Source organism: Rhinatrema bivittatum, chromosome 4 (genome assembly GCF_901001135.1).
Source record: "Rhinatrema bivittatum chromosome 4, aRhiBiv1.1, whole genome shotgun sequence".
NCBI classification, from domain to species: Eukaryota; Metazoa; Chordata; class Amphibia; order Gymnophiona; family Rhinatrematidae; genus Rhinatrema; species Rhinatrema bivittatum.
Window position 1 is genome coordinate 194575050 of NC_042618.1, and position 20013 is coordinate 194595062.

The window sequence follows — 20013 nt, forward strand, 5'->3', positions numbered from 1 at the left end:
AGGGCCTGCGGTAAAAGGAGGTGCTAGGGACACTAGCGCGCCCTAGCGCCTCCTTTTTGACAGAAGGGCGTCTGTCAGCGGGTTTGACAGCCGACGCTCAATTTTACCGGTATCAGTTCTCGAGTGGTTGACAGCCACGGGTTCGGAAAACGGACGCCTGTAAAATTGAGCGTCCGTCTTCCAACCCACAGGCCGCGGGCAGATTTTTTATTTTTTTTTATTTTTGGGGCCTCCGACTTAATATCTCTGATATTAAGTCAGAGGGTGTACAGAAAAGCAGTTTTTTTTCTGCTTTTCTGTACACTTTCCCGGTGTCGGCCGAAATTAACTCCTGCCTTTGACAGGCATTCATTTCTGAAAGTAAAATGTGTGGCTTCGCTGCACATTTTACTTTCTGTATCGTGCAGGAATGACTAATAAGCCCATCAACATGCATTTGCAGGTTGCGGGTGCTATTAGTTTCGGGGGGGTTGGCAGCGCGTTTTCCACGCGCTATTACCCCTTACTGTATAAGGGGTAAAAATAGCACATTGAAAACGTGCGGCCAAACAGGGGCTAACAGTGCGCTCAGCCTGAGCGCACTTTACTGCATTGGCCCGATAGAAAGTATCAGATATGTCATTTCTCAATTTGACTTGGAATGTTGTATTAGATAGAAATGAAGAGAACCATCTGAGAACACTACCATCGATCCCAATGTTGCTCAACTGATGGCACAATAGGGTATGATCCATATTGTCAAAGGCAGCCGTTAGGTCAATTAGCACAAGGAAATGTGATTCATCAGCATCAAACCCTCATAAAACAGAGTCCATTAATGAGATGAGTAATGTCTCAGTTGAACAATGTTTCCTAAATCCAAATTGATTTGGGAAAAGAATATCATGGTCTTCCAAGTGGTTTACAAGTTGGGATAACATTGCTTTTTTGAGTACTTTTGAGAGGAAAGACAAATTGGATATTGGTTGATAGTTGTCCCAATCGTCAATTCTACTGGCTTAAAGATAGGAAATGAAGCATAGGACTTAAATATGGGCCCTTTTGTAGATAATGAAGTACCTTCGGTATCTTTATTGGGACCATTGTTTAACTTTTTCATTAATGATCTGGAAAAGGGAGCAACAACTGATGTGATCAAATTTGAAGATCATACAAAAAATATATTAAAAGTAATCAAAAGTAGACTGTGAAGAACTGCAGAAAGACCTTTCCAGAATGGGAAACTGGGCATCTAAATGGAAGATGAAATTAAATAAATTTAATGTGGTCAAGTGCAAATTTCTTAGTATCCAGTCAGATGAATCCAGAATAAGTGGGTTATGCACCTCTACCAGTAGATGGAGACAGAGCAAGCTGACATCACAGTATATAAACCCCTGCAGTGACCTCAACCCGCCAGTATTCTCCGTCTCAGCAGATGGTGGATGCGCATCTCCCCACTGGGGATTGCTTCATTCTGAAGAAAGAATGTAGGAAATAAATTTGCCCCGCTCTTCCGTGGTGATACCAAATGGTCCCCCCCCAGTTGAGAATTCATGAAGTATTTTCCCATGATCCTTCAGATGAGTGCCTTGGTCCTGTAGCTGTTTTTCAGCCAGCATGAACTTAGCTGCTTGCGCAGCTGAAAGGCAGTGGGTGCAGGAAGCCGAGTGCAGCTATGACAGCACGTGCCCTCTCCCCCCGCAGCCAGAGACCATCTCTGTACTCAGCCAGGTACAGCTGAGTTCCGGTAAGTTTACTTTTTTTTTTTTTTTTAAATCTTACAGAGACTTGGAAGGAGGTTTTTTTTGTTGTATAGGGCTTCCTCCTCCCTCTTTCTCTGTGCTCGGTGCACCAGTCTGATGTTCATCGCGCTCCGTGGGAGGTCGAGGGACTTGGGCAGTCTGGTGGGTTGAGCAATCTCCTCAGGCTAAGTCCCATTCCAAGACTTTTCACTGCGTGCCACCTGGTAGGCCGCAACAGCTTTTCGCGCACTTGCTAAGGCTGTCCTCTACAGGATTGTCAGTCCGGCATGTGCATCTAGTTGTGCGTCCAGGTTGTGCGCTCTGTTTTTTGGCGCACAGCTGGGCCTTGTAGTCTGTGCGCCCACTTTAAGCACCGTTTCCCTCTGTGCACAAGTGGTACTGAGTGCTTAATTTTTTGGCCGCCTAGGTTTGTGCACCTAAGTGTTGATTGCACGCCCAGTTAAGCGTGTAAGAAACCCCCCCCCCCCAAAAAAAAACAGCTAGACACACGCCTCCGGCTGCCGCTCAATGCACTGTCGGCCATAATGGTTCTGTACTTAAGGAGACTAAGCGTCTTTCTCTTTGCAGATTTGTGCCAGTGCTGTTTGGAGGCTCAGGGAGAATTTTCTTCCTCTGATTTCACTAAGCCTGGTTCTTCCCAGCCGGATGTGGGTTTGGGTAAAAACAACTCAGGTGGGGTGCCTGATTTTGGATCTCCCCTAACTGGTTCCTCAGTAGGGGAAGGTGGCTCAGTGAGTACTACTCATTCTTCTCCTGGTCTGGATACCTTTACTACTTCATGGGTAGAATTTTTCCAGGGGTTGCAGTCCTTTTCTTTAGGCGCAGTCCTCGGCCCTGTCCAATGCTCCTCATGCAGAGGCACAGTAGGAACCTTGCTTGGACTTTCTAGTCTGTGCCAGAGAACTGGAGCAACAGCGGAACCTCTGTATATAGTTCCAGATGGCATGGATGATGACACCGATCCTGCCTCTCTTACAGAAGTTCCTCCTGGGTGTGAAACATCTAGAACTATGTTACGGTTCTTTCATAGAGATGAATTGCCAACTCTGATTTCCCATACCTTAAAAATGCGTGGAGTTCCTGGATCTGATTCAGTGTCTGAGCCAAAGAGAAATTCCATTTTGGTTTCCTTGCTAAAGCCTCTTGTTTTTTCCCCATGATGGAGGCCATACAAGAATTGATTGATCTTGAGTGGAGTGCCCCAGAGGCTCATTTCAAAAGGGATCGGATCTTTGGATGGCCTGTGCCCTCTGGATCCAGTGGTAACCTCCCAATGAAGTTTTGCCGACCCGCCCGCCCCAGGAACAGGAGATAAGAGGATGCCTTTCTCTTTTATCAGAGGTGGGTCGAAATCACATTAGATCAGTGGGTCCTAGAAGTGATATGAGAAAAATATGCGATGGAGTTTCACAGTGTTCCTCAGGACATGTTTATAGAGTCTCTCTGCCAGTCTGCTGAATAATCAGGTAGTGGAGGGTACATTGGCAAGTCTGAGGGCTGTGGTCCCAGTGCCAACGTCTCAAGAAAATACAGCGTGATATTCGATTAATTTTGTTGTGCCAAAGAAGGAGGGCATTTTTTGTCCCATCCTGGATCTCAAAGGTGTCAACCGTCATCTGCGAGTGAAGCATTTTCGCATGGAAACTTTGCGCTCGGTGAAAATAGCCATGCAGTTGGGGGAATTTCTGATCTCTCTGGATTTGTCTGAGGTGTATCTTCTCATTCCCATTTGCCTAGAACATCAACGCTTCCTGCAGTTCGCAGTTCTGGGCCGCCACTTTCAGTTTCAGTGCTGCCCCTTGGTCTGGCCACCGCTTCCAGAATCTTTTCCAAGGTAATGGTGGTAGTTGCTGCAGAGATGAGAAAAGATGGAAGACTAGTACATCTGCATTTGGTTGACTGGCAGATTTGCACCAAGTCACTGAAGGAGAGCCGCCTGGTGACTCGCAAGGTGATTTCCCTGTTGCAGGAGCTCGGCTGGATGGTGAACCTAGCCAAGAGCAGCCTTCAGTCTACTCAGTCACTGGAATACCTGGGGGTTCGGTTTGACATAAAGCAGGACAAGGTGTTCCTGCCGGAAGCTCAAATTCAGAAGTTGCTAGCTCAATTCAGTCTGTTGTTGAACTCTCTATGCCCGACTGTATGGTATTAGTTGCAGGTCCTTGGCTTAATGGCGGCGACTCTGGAAGTAGTAACATGAGCAAGGGTGGTTATGCATCCTCTTCAGTGCTCCCTGCTTTCTTGGTGGAATCCGCAGTTTCGGGACTGTTCGATTCGGCTCCACCTGCCGATGAATGTCTCCTCACAATTGCGGTAATAGCTGCAGGCAGATCATCTACAGAAGGGAGTTTCCCTATCCCCACCGGACTTGCTAGAACTGACAATGGATGTGAGTCTATTTGGTTGGGGAGCTTACTGTCAGAAGCTGACAGTGCAAGGGCGCTGGGGTGCAGAAGAGTCTCTCTGGAACATCGATCGGCTAGAAGCCATAGCAGTCCGGTTGCATGGCTTTTGAAAGGCGGAACTCGGAGGAGGTGATCACTACGCTTTTGCAGTCCCGTAAAACTTCTACCTCCATAGCCCATGTCAGAGTTTGGGGTATTTTCGAGGACTGGTGCCTGAACCACGCAGTGGAGCCGTCCATGGCTACTATTCCGGATGTTCTGGCTTTCTGCAGGCAGGTCTAGTAAAAGGTCTAGCCTTCAATTCCCTATGAGTTCAGATGGCAGCCCTTGGTAGTTTTCGGGGAACGGTACAGGGCCTCGCTCTAGTGTCTCATCCAGATGTGGTTCGTTTTTGCGTGGCGTTAAACATCTTCGCCCTCTGATTCGGAACCCCTGTCCTTCGTGGAAGCTCAACCTGGTTTTCCTTGCCCTTTTGTAATGCGCCTTTCGAGCCGCTGACGCCAGTGACCTTGAAAGATCTGACGTTGAAGGTCGTTTTCCTCGTGGCTATCGTATCGGTGTGGCGTGTTTCGGAGCTACAGGCCTTATCTTGTCAGGAGCCCTTCTTAAGGATTTCTAACGAAGAAGTTTCTTTACAAACGGTTCCCTCCTTTCTTCTGAACCCCAGAGCCTGGTTCTTTTGGAACCAGTGTACTCCGAGCGGGACTCTCTCAGTCCCACCCTGGTTAGGAAAGCTTTGGTACATCCCAGCTGTCCTGGACTGATCCGGGTACATACAGGGAAAGGAAAATTGGTTCTTACCTGCTAATTTTCGTTCCTGTAGTACGACGGATCAGTCCAGACGCCCACCCGGGGGAAAATGGAGAGTCCGCTTGGCCGGTAGCTGATCAATTTTTCTGCAAGTTTTATTGAATGCCCTGCTTTTCAGGGAAAGGTTTTGGGCATGTTTTTGTTCATTCATGAAGTTTCAGGTGTTGTCATTTCCTCTGATCTTCAGGAGGAAGTGGTTTTCTGGTTGCTGTTATGGTTTTTTTTTTTTTTATTCTTTATTTATCAATTTTTTCCAAATCTTTTACAAACCTTAATTTGCAAATATGAAAAACAAAGAGATCAATACATTCATTTCCTAGGCAATATAATAACCATATTTATCCATTGAAATAATATTATGGAAATTTACATATGGTCTCCACATATCCATAAATCAATATAATTTTAACCAGGTATTTGAGGATCCGAAACAAAGGGAGGAAACAATAAGAAAGAAAAAATATATAAAAATTTTTCTGCACATCTAAGCTTCCAAATAATTTTATGTTATATTATGGGAGATGAAGTGATGGGGGATCTAGATTGAAGAAATTCTCTCACTTGCTCAACAGCGAAAAAAACATTCATTTCTGCCCCCCTCTTCAATATACACTTGCATGGAAATTTTAGCATGAAATTATAACCAAGGGTAACAATCTCAGGGCGTAGGGCTAAAAATTTCCTACGCCGCTCTTGTGTTATTGGTGAGAGGTCAGGAAAGATCTTAACATTTGCATTCATAAAGGTAACTGGAAATTTCCTAAAGTATACTCTCATAATATTTTGCATATCTACTGAGGTTAATAAAGAAACTAGAAGGGTGGCTCTGTCTAACTCTAGTTCTGAGCTCTCTAAAATTTCTGTTAGATTATCTTGCAAGTTTAGCCTATTTGGGTTAGAAGAAGTTTTAGGCAAAAAATAGCATTTATTTACTTGAGGCAAAGTACTTTCTTCAAACCCTAAGACTTCTTGCAAAAACCGTTTAAAGGTAATAAATGGGATTTCTCCCAATACACGTGGAAAATTTAAGACTCTTATATTAAGGTGTCTGTTAGAGTTTTCAAGTGCCTCCACTCTTCTAGTTAAGTATTGTCTATCTTTCGCAACTGCAGCCTTGAAAGCAATATTTTCATGGTCTTTTCGTTGTAAATCTGTTACTTGTGTAGTTAGTACATCCACTTTTTGTTGAATATCGCTTGAATTCCGACTGTTTTGAGAGGCAAGATGTTCTACCTTGGAGTTTAAATTGTTCAAAGTCGTCGCGACCCCCACCATCAAGTCCCATAAGGCCACCATTGTAACAACCTCCGGGCGCTCAGGAATCCTAAGGGGAACAACTTCAGGGATTTGCTCAGTCCGTAATTGCAGGACATTACTCATTGGACTTACCCCTACTGCCCCTTCTTCTGCTGTAATGTTCGATCTCTCCGCGTCCTTTTGCACTCCCGCTACTGCTGCTGCTAACTCTTGTTCGTCGGCAAGCCGAGGTACAGGAGATTCAGTTGGTGTCTCTGCCAGCAGACCGGGAGGGGGTTCCTCTTTTTTCGCGCCGTGTAGAAACAGGAGCCCGGAGCATTGTTGAGGGACTGACCTGAGTTCTGGGCTCAGCGTTGTCTCCTCCGGAGCCGGAACTTCTCCCTCAGTTCCATACTCCAAGGGTTCCTCGACCGCTGGATCAAATGAAGCTTGCGAGGTAAGAAACCGGATTATTTCCTGCTGCATAACCGAAGATGGTGGGGGCGTTGAGGGATAAACCCTTATCTTCCCCTTCCTTTTCGGGGCCATAAGAAATAGTTGTAAACGAAAAAAATCCACAAACAAGCAGGACCTGCCTCGGCTCCTACACGCTATGTGCAGCCATCTTGGATCGCTCGCTGTTATGGTTTATATAATTTCTGCTTGGGTACAGTACAATACTGACACTAGGTGGCACCTCAGGGGTATAGGACAGAGTCCGCAAAGTCTTTTTCTGTCTCCATCTGCTGGAGGGGAGGCAAAACCTAGCTGTCCTGGACTGATCCCTGGTACTACAGGAACAAATATTAGCAGGTAAGAACCAATTTTCCTTCATTTCCCACATATTGTTGCATGAAAATCTGGATATGTTATTTCTTATGAAAAGTTGGCATAATTATACAGATACGTCCTTATTTCATTTGTAGTGCCCTATAGGCTATACTTTTTTTTTTTCGTACATAAAGCAAGACAAAATTGCATTCCGCTGCAATTAATTTCTGTGGAATTAGGAGGTAATAGCGAGCATTTGTTTATAAAGTTGAATGACTAGCTGATATGTTTAATGTACTGCCCTCCTGGTTTATGTGCGGATCTTTCTTTAGTGGTTGATTTTCTAATGGCATTTTGATTTTGTTGACTTGAATATTCACATTGAGAGTAGACCTTCTTTAGAGAGAGTGCCAATCCTACACAAGTCCTTCACCATCATCCATAAATCCATCCACTCCCTAACCCCCCTCAACCTCCAAATCCCCCTCAGACTACACACATCATCCAGACCCATCAGAGAAGCCTACAAAGGATCACTGACTGTTCCCCCAATTAAATCTACACACCATATTACACTCAGAGACCGGGCCTTCTCTACAGCGGGCCCTGCTCTTTGGAATACCTTACCACCTGATCTCAGACTTGAACCTTGCCTATTAACATTCAGAAAAAGGCTTAAGACTTGGCTATTTAAACAAGCCTTTCCCGAGTCTAATATCCAAGGAGAGATCCTACGGCAATCAAGCCCTCCAGAGTCTAATATCCATTGAGAGACCTTACTGCACAATGTAAATAATAACCATAAAGAGACGTTACTGCACAATGTAAATAATCTACCTCTGTAAAGATTTATATTTATTCTTGACTATTCTTGTCTTCTTCCCCCCAAGTTTCAACAACCTTGTTATATTGTAACTTGTTTGCTTCCTCTGCACTGGTTAAGAGAACAAAGTTATTGCACCCCCCTATTATTTGTAAACCGGCATGATATGATTGTATCATGAATGCCGGTATAGAAAAGCTTTAAATAAATAAATAAATAAATAAATAAATAGTTACAGATTCCAACTTGCAGGGCTGGTCACATACTGGACCAGTTACTTATACCGGATTGTCATCGGGGTCATTTTATTCTGCTTTTTAGCACTTCAAAGTGGATTATAATTTTGTACCTGAGGCAAAGGAGAGTAATGTGTCTTGCCCAAGATCACAAAGAGCGACAGTGGGATTTGAACCCTAGGTTCCCTGGATTGTAGCCCACTGCTCTAACCACTAGGCTACTCCTCCACGCCTTAATCATTTGTCAGTCGAGTCAATTTCTTGGACTGACTACTATTTAATTCAATTTAAATTTTTGTCTGAGAATCTTCTAAAGGGACTTTATGTAAACCTGTATCTAAAGTTTATCATTGTTCTATTGATCCAGATAAATATAGAACAGAATGGGATAAAACTGACTATATTGTTTTCTATGATTCCTCCAATTCCTTAGCTTTCCTAGCATGTAGCCAGGTGAACTCAGGACCAATGGGTTATATGATCCCCTGTTAGCAGATGGAGTCAGGTTTCAAAGCTGACGTCACCTTAGATACACCCTTGCAATGACCTTAGCCCTTCAGTATCTCTCCATCTCCTAGCAGATGTGGACATGCTTTCCCTATCGGGATCGCTGTACCCTTTAGAAGAAGAAATTCTACTTTTAAATTGGAGAAAGATTGAGCCTCGCTCTCCTGTGGTAATACTTAAAGGTCCCTCCCCCAGTTGAGAATTCCTGAGCGATTTGTGAGATCCCTCAGAGGTGTTCCTTGGTCCAGTAGCGGTTCCCAGCGTGGACTTTGCTGCTGAAGCAGCTGAAAGGCAGCGGATGCAGGAAGCAGAGCACGGCAGTGATGGCTAAAGCCCCCCCCCTCCGCAGCCAGAGACCGTCTCTGTACTCAGCTGGTAAGTGCTGAGCCCAGGTAAGTAAAGAGAGAAGAGGATTCCTTCCAATCAGAGACGTTGGAGGGGTTTCGATAAGCCTTCTGGTCTCCTTGCTTGGCGTGCCGTACCGATGACATTCCTGATCCCATTGGGGTAGGGAGAAGTGGGCTTCTGAGCGAGTTGAGCGGCCCTCTGATGGGCTAGGCCCCATTTTAGGCTCTGTAGACACACCACATGGTAGGCTGCGGCAGCGCCATCTTGTACGTGTTTTTGTGCATCTTCCATTGCCCACTATAATGTTGATATGCATGGTGCGTGCCAGCTCTGCGCATGCGCTGTGCGTGTAACGTGCATACATGTGCGATTTCACGTGCTCCAACATAGCGCACATCCGTACCCACCCACCTCCTTAGGCACAGAATTTAGGTTGAGCCAGGCACACGGGGTGTGTGAGCACCTCACTGCGGCCTGTGGAGGCGCTCAAAATCTTTTGTAGGAGTTCAAGCGCTAGCCGGTTGAGCACGCAGTTATCATTCCTAATGGCTCTGGCAGCAAAGAAACATAAGCACCATTCTCTGTGCTGCCTGTCATATTATAGCTACTCTATTTTGTCTTACTGTCTGGCCCTTGAGAGGGCTCGCCTCGTGAAGTGTGGATATTCAGCGGCAGTAATTACCATCTTGCTCCGCGCGTGGAAGTTCTCGAAGTCCTTAGCATATGTGCGGGTCTGGAGAGTATTTGAGGCCTGGTCAAGGAATGTGGTGGTGCCTCTCGCACGGTCAAAATCCCTGTGGTTCTGGAATTTATACAAGATGGCTTGAATAAAGGGTTGTCCCTTAATTCCTTGAAAGTCCAGGTAGCCGCTATCTCCTGTTTCAGGGGCGAGGTGAACAGATCCCGCCTGTCGCACATCTGGACATGGCTTTTTTTCGAAAAGGGGTAAAGCACCTCTGGCCACCCCTACGATGGCTGGTTCCCTTATGGAATTTTAATCTAGTATTGGAGTTTTTGGCAGGGCCCTCCTTTCGGCCACTGCAGTGTCTATCCTTGTGCCTGTTAACCCTGAAAACGGTGTTCCTGGTGGCGATATGCTCGTCTCGTCTCATATCTGAACTACAGGTATTGTCGTGTTGGGAACTGTTCCTCTGGATGACTCAAGGAGTGTTACAGCTTCGTACCGTTCCATCCTTCTTGCCCAAGGTAGTTTCAGAGTTTTATTTGAATCAGTCCATTTCATTGCAATCCCTAGATAGGCACAAGGACACGAGAGAATAGTGCCTCCTACGTCATTTAAACCTCTGTAGGCTTTTGGTGTGGTATCTGGAACTTTCAGAACCGGTGCGCAAGATGGACCGCTTGTTTGTTCTTCATGGTGGAAGGAGACAGGGCGAACTAGCTTCGCGAGCTACCATAGCTCGCTGGATCAAGGAGGGGGTTACGGGAGCCTATGTAGAGGCAGAAAAACCATTACTCTTTCAGGTTAAAGCTCATTCCACTAGGGCTCAGGCAGTATCCTGGGTGGACGCTAAACCGCTGTCTCCCATCGATATCTGCCGAGTGGCGACATGGTCCTCCTTACACACCTTTTCTGAGTTCTATCGCCTAGATGTTCAGGCCCGAGAAGACACAGCCTTTACAAGAGCGGTGCTAACCGGACCGCAGGCAGCCTCCCACCCTGATCGGGAGTAGCTTTTGTACATCCTATTAGTCCTGAGTCCATCTGGCAACACAGTAGGAAATGGAGAAATTACTTAAGGTACTTGATAATTTTGTTTTCCTTAGTGTAGACAGAAGGACCTCAGCATCCTGCCCATAGCTGCCCATAATTTTGCTGGGTTTCAGCATTTGTTTGGTTGTGTACAGTTATGGTTATCTGTTTTTATTCCAAGTTTTGCTTGTTATTTTCAATAGTATGTCCAGAATGGCTTTTGAAGAGAATACTGAAGGGCTGAGGTCACTGCAGGGGTGTTTCTAAGGTGAAGTCAGCTTTGAAACCTGACTCTGCCTCCATTTGCTAGCAGGGGAGTAGATAACCCATTGGTCTTGTCTACACTAAGGATAATGAAATTATCAGGTAAGTAATTTCTCCAGTGTTCTTTAGTGAAAAATGTAACATCTGTCACTGAAATTTTGGCATCACTAGTAACTAAGACTACAGTTAGTAAGCAAAGTAGAGTGCCTTGGTTTATTCAAGAGCTTAGAGATAAAGAGAGCAGTACATAAAACTGAGCAAAGGTGGCAGAGATCCTCTACACCTGAATATTTGGCACTTTATCATGATGTTCAGTCTGAGTATAAAGTAATATTTATCAAGCAAAAATCATATTTTACAGCACAATTACAAGTTTCCTTAAATTGACATTATGAGCTTTTTGTAGTTAACAAACTTCGATCTTTCACTTGGAATCGCCTATGTGGGGATATTCCCCCTCCCCCCCAAGTATTTGCCAAGGAGAATTTTTGATGGCTTCTAGGTCAATTCAGAATCCTGAGGTAAAATCTGATATTGTTGCACCAGCCATGCTCTGCGTGTTTTTTGAAAATGTCACTAGAGTTGAAATAGAACACTTTGTTGGTAGATTTAAAGACATCATTCTGTTATTTGGGTTCTTGTGATGGTGAAGGACAATGATATTAATCCTCTTAAAATATGATTATTTTGACTTTTTGTGAAGGGGTGTCCCAAATGTCATGAAAAGATCATTGATTAGACCAGGGGTAGGCAATTCTGGTCCTCGAGGGCTGCAAACCAGTCGGGTTTTCAGGATATCCTTAATGAATATGCATGAGAGAGACCTGCATACACACTGCCTCAGTTGTATGCAAATCTATTTCATGCATATTCATTAGGGGTATCCTGAAAACCCGACTGGTTTGCAGCTCTCGAGGACCGAACTTGCCCACCCCTGGATTAGACCCATTGGGGTAGATTTTCAAAGGGTTATGCGTGTAACCCCCGAAAACCTATCCCTGTTCGTGCCAAGCCTATTTTGCATAGGCTCGGCGGTGTGCTCGAGCCCCGGGACACGAGTATGTCCCGGGGCTTTCAAAAATGGGTGGGGCCGGGGGCGTGGCGACAGTCCCGAGTCCTCTGGCACAGTGGTCTGTGCTGGAGGTGGCGCACCGGCAGCAGGCCGGCGCGCGCAAGTTATTTATTTATTTTATTTATTTATTTATTTATTTAACTTTTAATATACCGACATTCATAGGGCATATCATGCCGGTTTACAAAAAACTGAAGCAGGTAGAAAATACAGTTACACGTAACTCGAAGAAATAAGGTGGGAGGAAGATTTAGGAAGTTCCCTCCAAGGCCGCTCTGATTTCGGAGCGGCCTTGGAAGGAACGGGGAAAGCCATCGGGGCTCCCCTTGGGCTCGGCACGCGCAAGGTGCACAAGTGTGCACCCCCTTGCGCGAGCCGACCCTGGATTTTATAACATGCGCGCAGCAGAGCGCGCATGTTATGAAATCAGGTGTACATTTGTGCGTGCCGAGTAGCGCACACAAATGTACCCCACGTGCTTAGGAATTAAAATCGACCCCACTATGAGCAGATATTTCAAACTATAGGCCAAATTCTAAGTTGCTGACAGAGAAATTATTGGAAAAAACAGGTTTTGCTCAGTTAAAAAATAATTTTTTTTGCAAGAGCATAATATTTTATATGATTATCAGTGTGGATTTTGCACAGGCCACAGCACTGAGACTTTGTTAGTCTCTGTAAATGACTATCTCTTGAAATCCTTGGATTCTGGAGAGGCTGTAATTGCTATTTTTCTAGACATAACAGCAGCTTTTATTGATCTATCAATTTTACTTACCAAATTGTGGGAGATGGGTATTGGGGGGAAAGGTACCTCGTTGATTGTATTCTTATCTGCCTGCCCTAAAGCAACAAGTCAGGGTGGGTAACTCAAGGTCTGATTGGTTTACTTTTAAAACAAGGGGTGCTTCAAGAAGCAGTCTTATCCCAGCACATTTTAATATTTAATTACAACCATTATGTGTTCTTTTAGATTAATTTATGATTTAGTTTAAAGTTTATATGGATGATATTCAGTTGTTTTTTCCTGTTGCTGCTGATATACAATCCATATTGAATCTAATATCAAGCTGTATGTTAGCGGTAAATGCCTGGATGGAGAAAAATGTTTTAATACTGAATTAAAAAAAAATAGAAGCCCTTTGGATTTTAAGGAAGCCCGACCAATTGATTTACCCCAATTTACAGTCAGTGGGGTTGGTATTGCATATGTGGACCATGTAGGATATTTGGGATTTCATTTTGATCTTAGTTTGTCGTTCCCTGCATTGCCCCGCAATTAATCACGGCTGTCAGCTGGATATTTCAAGCTTAGGTTACTTCAACATCTGAGACAGGTATCGTACCTATCTGATTTTCATAACATAGTATATACTTTTATTTTAACCACAGTTGATTATTGCAATTTGCTTTGTGTGGGACTCCCTAAAACCCACCTGTGAGCTTTACAACTATTACAAAATTCTGCAGGACGATTGGTTTTGGGTGTTCCTCAAAGCCTTCCTTGGCTACCAGTCACACTGAGGATTCAATTTAAAGTGTTTGTTCTGGTTCACAAATCACTTAGGGCAAGTGTACCAGTGTATATATCAAGGGTGGCCAACTCCGGTCTTCAAGAGCCATAAACAGGCCTGGTTTTCAGAATATCTACAATGAATATAGATTTGCATGCACTGCCTACATTGTATGCAGATTTATCTCATGCCTCATGAGAGGCTTCTACGAAAACTAAAAAGTCATGAGATAGGAGGCGATGTCCTTTCATGGATTACAAACTGGTTAAAAGACAGGAAACAGAGAGTAGGATTAAATGGTCAATTTTCTCAGTGGAAAAGGGTAAACAGTGGAGTGCCTCAGGGATCTGTACTTGGACCGTTGCTTTTCAATATATATATAAATGATCTGGAAAGGAATACGACGAGTGAGGTTATCAAAATTGCAGATGATACAAAATTATTCAGAGTAGTTAAACCACAAGCAGACTGTGATACATTACAGGAGGACCTTGCAAGACTGGAAGATTGGACATTCAAATGGCAGATGAAATTTAATGTGGACAAGTGCAAGGTGTTGCATATAGGGGAAAAATAACCCTTGCTGTAGTTACATGATATTGGGTTCCATATTAGGAGCTACCACCCAGGAAAAAGATCTAGGCATCATAGTGGATAATACTTTAAAATCGTCAGCTCAGTGTGCTGCAGCAGTCAAAAAAGCAAACAGAATGTTAGGAATTATTAGGAAGGGAATGGGTAATAGAACAGAAAATGTCATAATGCCTCTATATTGCTCCATAGTGAGACTGCACCTTGAATACCGTGTACAATTGTGGTTGCCGCATCTCAAAAAAGATATAGTTGCGATGGAGAAGGTATAGAGAAGGGCAACCAAAATGATAAAGGGGATGGAACAGCTCCCCTATGAGGAAAGGCTGAAGAAGTTAGGGCTGTTCAGCTTGGAGAAGAGACGGCTGAGGGGGAATATGATAGAGGTCTTTAAGATCATGAGAGGTCTTGAAAGAGTAGATGCGACTCGGTTATTTACACTTTCGAATAATAGAAGGACTAGGGGGCATTCCATGAAGTTAGCAAGTAGCACATTTAAGACTAATTGGAGAAAATTCTTTTTCACTCAACACACAATAAAGCTCTGGAATTTGTTGCCAGAGGAGGTGATTAGTGCAGTTAGTGTAGCTGGGTTCAAAAAAGGTTTGGATAAGTTCTTGGAGAAGTCCATTAACGGCTATTAATCAAGTTTACTTAGGGAATAGCCGCTGCTATTAATTGCATCAGTAGCATGGGATCTTTTTAGTGTTTGGGTAATTGCCAGGTTCTTGTGGCCTGTTTTGGCCTCTGTTGGAAACAGGATGCTGGGCATGATGGACCCTTGGTCTGACCCAGCATGGCAACTTCTTATGTTCTCATGCATATTCATTGTGGACATCTGAAAACCTGGCTTGTTTGTGGCTCAGTCAAGGTTCTAGAAACTTTGACATAAGTTTTCTGATGATGTTACCAATGTGTGAAGACTAACACCCTGCTGTCTTCGGAGAACATCTGTTACAGGTAAGCAACTCTGCTTTACTCATTTCAAAATCCATATTACTAAGTGTGTCCTTTAGATTTTTATAAAATAAAGGTTTGTATTATGTATATGCATAAACATGTTCTACATTTCCTCACAAGATGAGGGTAGGTCACAAAACAAGGCACTACTGTGACCTACCTTGCCTTGACACACATCCTGGGATCAATATTAAAAAAAAAAAAATCTAAAATGGCTACTTATCCAGCTAAAGTTGAACTGATAAATTATCCTGGATATTTAGAGGCACAACCATCCCGCTGAATATCTCTAAATTGTTTGGCTACCTTTAGTCCAATAACTTTAAACCTAACCAATTATCTTTTTAATATAGCCTGTTAGGTTTAAAATTATCCAGCTGCATGTGGCCAGATAACTTGAGACTTAAATTGCTATATTCAAAACAATACAGCCAGTTAAGATGCAATATACGCACACCAAAAAAAAAAAAAGTATCTCCCCCATCCCCTGAGTGCATTCCAAATTTGGGTCATTAGGCCATACCCCCAACCCTAAGTTCCCAGTTATGTAAAATTAAAATCTTTGCGTTTAAGGTCCAAGGAGGTGGACCAGCCACCAGCTTAGCAATTCAAAACTAAGATCCTTGTTAAAGTGCTCCCTTCCCATCCCCTGTAAGTCTTTAAGGTCCACCACTCCAAAATTCCAGAGGCCACCAGGGATTTGGTACAAGCTACTGGACCTGGCACCATAAATTGTTGTCTGAACAGCAACTTTGGAAGCTTTAGACAGTGGTGAAGTCTAAAACTGTGAAGGACTTCAAAGGGGCGTGGGATAAACACTGTGGATCCATCAAGTCTAGAGGGCGTAAATAAAGAGGAGGCAGCAAAACACTGCACGGAGCGGCAGTAGCCACAGAGGCATTCACGGAGCGGGATGCCAGTGGCCAGTGGTTGGTTTTCCACCTTCACGGAGCGGAAGGATGGAGGGCTGCCATCTCCAAAAAAAACCCCCAAAAAAACAAACAAAAAAAAAAAAACAGGGGTGGGTAAGAGTATGGGGTAAGGGTGTGGCCTGCTTGTTACAGCGGTTGCTACCCCTAATTGAGCTGGATGTTCACTTGGATGCAGATACGGCGCTGCTCTCTACATCGGTGGTGGGGTGGAAGGGAATTAGGGCCGGAGGGTACTGGAAGCCAATAGTAACAGGTAGGAGAGAGAAAAAGGGAAATAAAAAAAAATGGATAAAGTGCGTAGCTTGCTGGGCAGACTGGATGGGCCGTTTGGTCTTCTTCTGCCATCATTTCTATGTTTCTATGTTAAGCTACTAGCTGCTTTGATTCTTACTGCAATGCTGGTAGCTTATGTCCTTGACTAAGGTATAGCATATTTAACCAGATTATTTTGATATTCTTAGAGTCATCAACAGTTGTAAGTCGCAGTTCAATGAGGATCAGGCTGTGTGCTGTCACATTAGTGCTAAGAGGAAGGAAAGCTGCCAGTGGGAGGAGGCCAAGCTGCTTGTTTCACCCGATGGTGTAAGTACAGTCTTGTATGCTTTTTCTTTCTAAACATTTAACAGGAGGAGTCCACATATGCATTTATGGGAAACAGGTATTAGTGATACTGCATGTAAGATACTTGGCAGTGAAACCTTCAGAGCCCAGGAGTTAAGCAGAATAAAAAAAATTAAAGTATCTATTTCTTATCATCCTGCTAAACCAGTCCAGACTAACAGGTTATCTCTGTCTATTAGCAGAGGCTGTGACATCATCATTTGGTTTATAGGCTGGTGCTGCACTGGCAAAAGTCAGTATTTCTCCATCTCCAGCAGATGGTGGACAGATTCTGGATTGGTGCAGTAGGATGTCTTTGCTCCCAGGTCCCCAGCCTTCGGGCCTGGTTCCTAATGGTTTGCTCCCAAGGCAACAGCTTGTGTGATGTTTTCCCTGGTGGAGCAAGAATTCAGCATCTAGGGCACTAATTTTTGTAATGATTTCTTCTAGTGGAGTAGATCTGGATCATAGCTCCCAGGCTTCCCTTTTGGGGTCTGGTTGAGCAAAGGCCTGGATTGTTACTCTTGGGTTCTCTTTTGGGCCTTGTTGAGCAGGGCCTGGCGGGTAACTCCCAGGCCTCCAGCCAAGCCAGATTGAGACATAAGAGATCTGATAGAGAGAGCTTTTGGCAGGTCCCCCTCTCTGAGGGGCGTGAATGTGGTCCCCATGCGTTTGGGTTTAATTTCTTTACCTCTGGACTGACTGGCCTAGACTGCAGTAGTAAAGCTACTTTTATAAAAAATAAAAAAATAGTATAGGCAGCTGCAGTTCTTAAGTGGCTGCCACCTCAGAGAGTTTACAGAGTTGTAAGCAGGGAATGACTTTCTCCTTTCTGGAGACCCTCCGAGCAGATATAAGTATTAACTGTCATGTGGGACTAACAGCTGTAGAGGAATTCTGCCTGCTCTTATAAAGTCAAACACCTCCCAGCGGTATGTTTGGATGGGGCCACTGCTGTTGCAGAGAGGATCAGTTCTTAAGCAGAGGATCTCCACAGCCTGATGGAACTGTTTTTGGGGGTAGGCTTTGTGGCTATTTGAAGAGAGTCAGAAATTTCAATGGTTGTCCCACACATGGGAAAAGCCACAAGGCAGGGGGAATTGGATGGCCCTGCTACCATGGCTGTCTGCACTGGCAGCACCAACCACCACTTTGGGGGATCCCATGCACTGCTCGTACTGATACTTGTTAGAGGCCTTCGAGCCTGCGCAGGCAACTATGAGCAGATAAGCTCTTTTATGTTTGTGTGTACATAGGTGGTGTGAACCCAGTGAGACCACACGTTCAGCACAGGGCTCATTTTAAAAGCATTATAAAGGCCTGCAGTTTGAGCCATGCGTGGAGGGCCTATTTTATTCTTGCATTTCTAGTATGCTTCTGGGAAAGTTCCTGGGCCTCAAATAAAAAGTATTGCTTGCTCCCCACTCAGACTCCTTGAGACATGGTCCTTCTCATTCCCAACTCTTAAAACTTTTTGACTGGGCAAAAAAAAACAAACCAACAAAAAACAACTAATTCCTGAATGTCAGAGTCCAGGAGCCTAAGTAGGACTCTTCTTCCATCTCACTAGGGACTGTCTTCAATGCAGGGATTTAACGCCCTTCTGTCCTACGCTGGCCTGTAACCTCTGACTCTTAAGAGGCCACCTCCACTGAATTCCCCTGTGGCCATCAGGGGAGCTGATCAGGGTGGAGGATAGTCCCTTGGAAAATCAGAAATAAGGAGAGTTTGCCTCTGAAGGGGGCGCCTCCATTCTCAGGTTATTCCGGAAAGAGAGCATTGTTCTCGCTTGTCCTTTAGGTTGATGCTATGGTATTGGCAGTGGACTGCAAGACAGGGCAACAGGGTTAATGTTTTGAAGCCCACCATAATAAGATTCTCTCTAAGGTTATTGTTTGGACAAGATATGGGAGGGCTGAATACCAATGATTCACAGACCCTCGGAGGATATTGTATGCTGGCCTCAGGACTGTTTGAAACCACAATAGCCTTGGGGAGATGTCAGAAGTGAGTGGTGGAGGTAATACTCTATCCAGATATTGATCATCCCATTCATAGGGTGTGAAGACAAGAATGAATACTGAGATGTCTCCAAACATTCAACCGGTCCAGGAAGGGTTGGCAGGTCATCTCCCCACCCACCCCAAAAACATAATTCTGGTAGGCAGCCAGATACAATGACCCTACTGTTAATGATTCCTTTCCCCACCAGGCCAGTGGTTCTGGTTATGGTATAGTACAGGTGCTTCCTAAAGTAGTACTTCTCAACCCAGTCTTCGGGACACACCTAACCTACACTAAACCCCTTCAGATGTTACAAAACGCTGCGGCAAGATTACTGACAAATTCCAGAAGGAGGGACCATATATCTCCAATCCTAAAAGATCTCCACTGGTTGCCTGTTCACTTTAGAATCCTCTACAAATCTCTTTCCATAATATACAAAACCATCCATCAACACACCCCACTCGACTTACAAGTCCCATTCCAAATTTATAACTCCTCCAGACCAACAAGAGACGCACTCAGAGGATCTCTTCAAGTGCCCCCAGCCAAAACTACCAGACACATTATCTTGAGAGATCGGGCCTTTTCAACAGCCGGCCCCCTTCTGTGGAACTCCATCCCACCGGACCTAAGACAGGAGCCCAGCCTCCCAACCTTCAGGAAGAGACTTAAGACCTGGCTATTTAAAAAAGCGTTCCCGGACACCGATTAATTCTATTCAGCCAGATCTACCACTTCCACATGTAAAAATGTTATTACTAATGTAAATACCTATACCTAATTCTCTCCCTTTTCTTCTCTTCTCCCAGTTCTATTACCTTGTTATTTGTAACTGCTTCCTTCTACACTAATAGGTTATTCAACTGTTCATTGTACACCCCTGTTATATGTAAACCGGCATGATGTGTTTGCAACATGAATGCCGGTATATAAAAATTTTAAATAAATAAATAACCTGTCAGCTTTTCATGATATCCATAATGAAAATGCATGATATAGATTTGCATACAGTGGAAGCAATGAATGCAGATCTATCTCCTGCATATTCATTGCGGATATCCTGAAAACCTGACTGATTAGGTGTGCCCTGAAAACTGGGTTGAGTAGCACCTCTCTAGAGGTTGTACTCCTGTGTTCCAGTGCCTTGATAGTGTTTCCCTGTATGTGAGCCTCCAAGAGTGGGTGGTAAAGGCCACTCTGGGGAAGCTTTAGTGTTTAATAGGTGTGTTCCAGTACCAGTCAAGATTCGTGGTTTAGGTCAGTACTCCTATTTGGGTTTCTGAAAGAAAAAGGCTAGTCACCTGTGGCACCTCTTCATTCAGAAGGAGGGAGTTGGATGTCTTGCAAGGACTTGAAGCTCAGACACCCTTCGGGCTGAACAAATCGCTACCAAGAAAACCACTTCAGAGTCAGATATTTTATGGTGGCTCTCTTAAGAGGCTAAAACAGCACCTCACACATATTCCTAAGGACCAAAT

General features: G+C 44.3%; 1 protein-coding gene across 3 annotated transcripts in view; it reads left to right on the forward strand.

The window, feature by feature from the left end:
- Positions 1–20013, forward strand: part of PPM1M (protein phosphatase, Mg2+/Mn2+ dependent 1M) — a 110433-nt gene that overhangs the window by 3134 nt on the left and 87286 nt on the right. For all 3 annotated transcript variants that reach the window (XM_029599484.1, XM_029599483.1, XM_029599485.1), the window contains exon 2: positions 16390–16510. In XM_029599484.1, coding sequence (XP_029455344.1) covers positions 16390–16510 — 121 coding nt within the window. The remainder of the gene's footprint in view (positions 1–16389; positions 16511–20013) is intronic.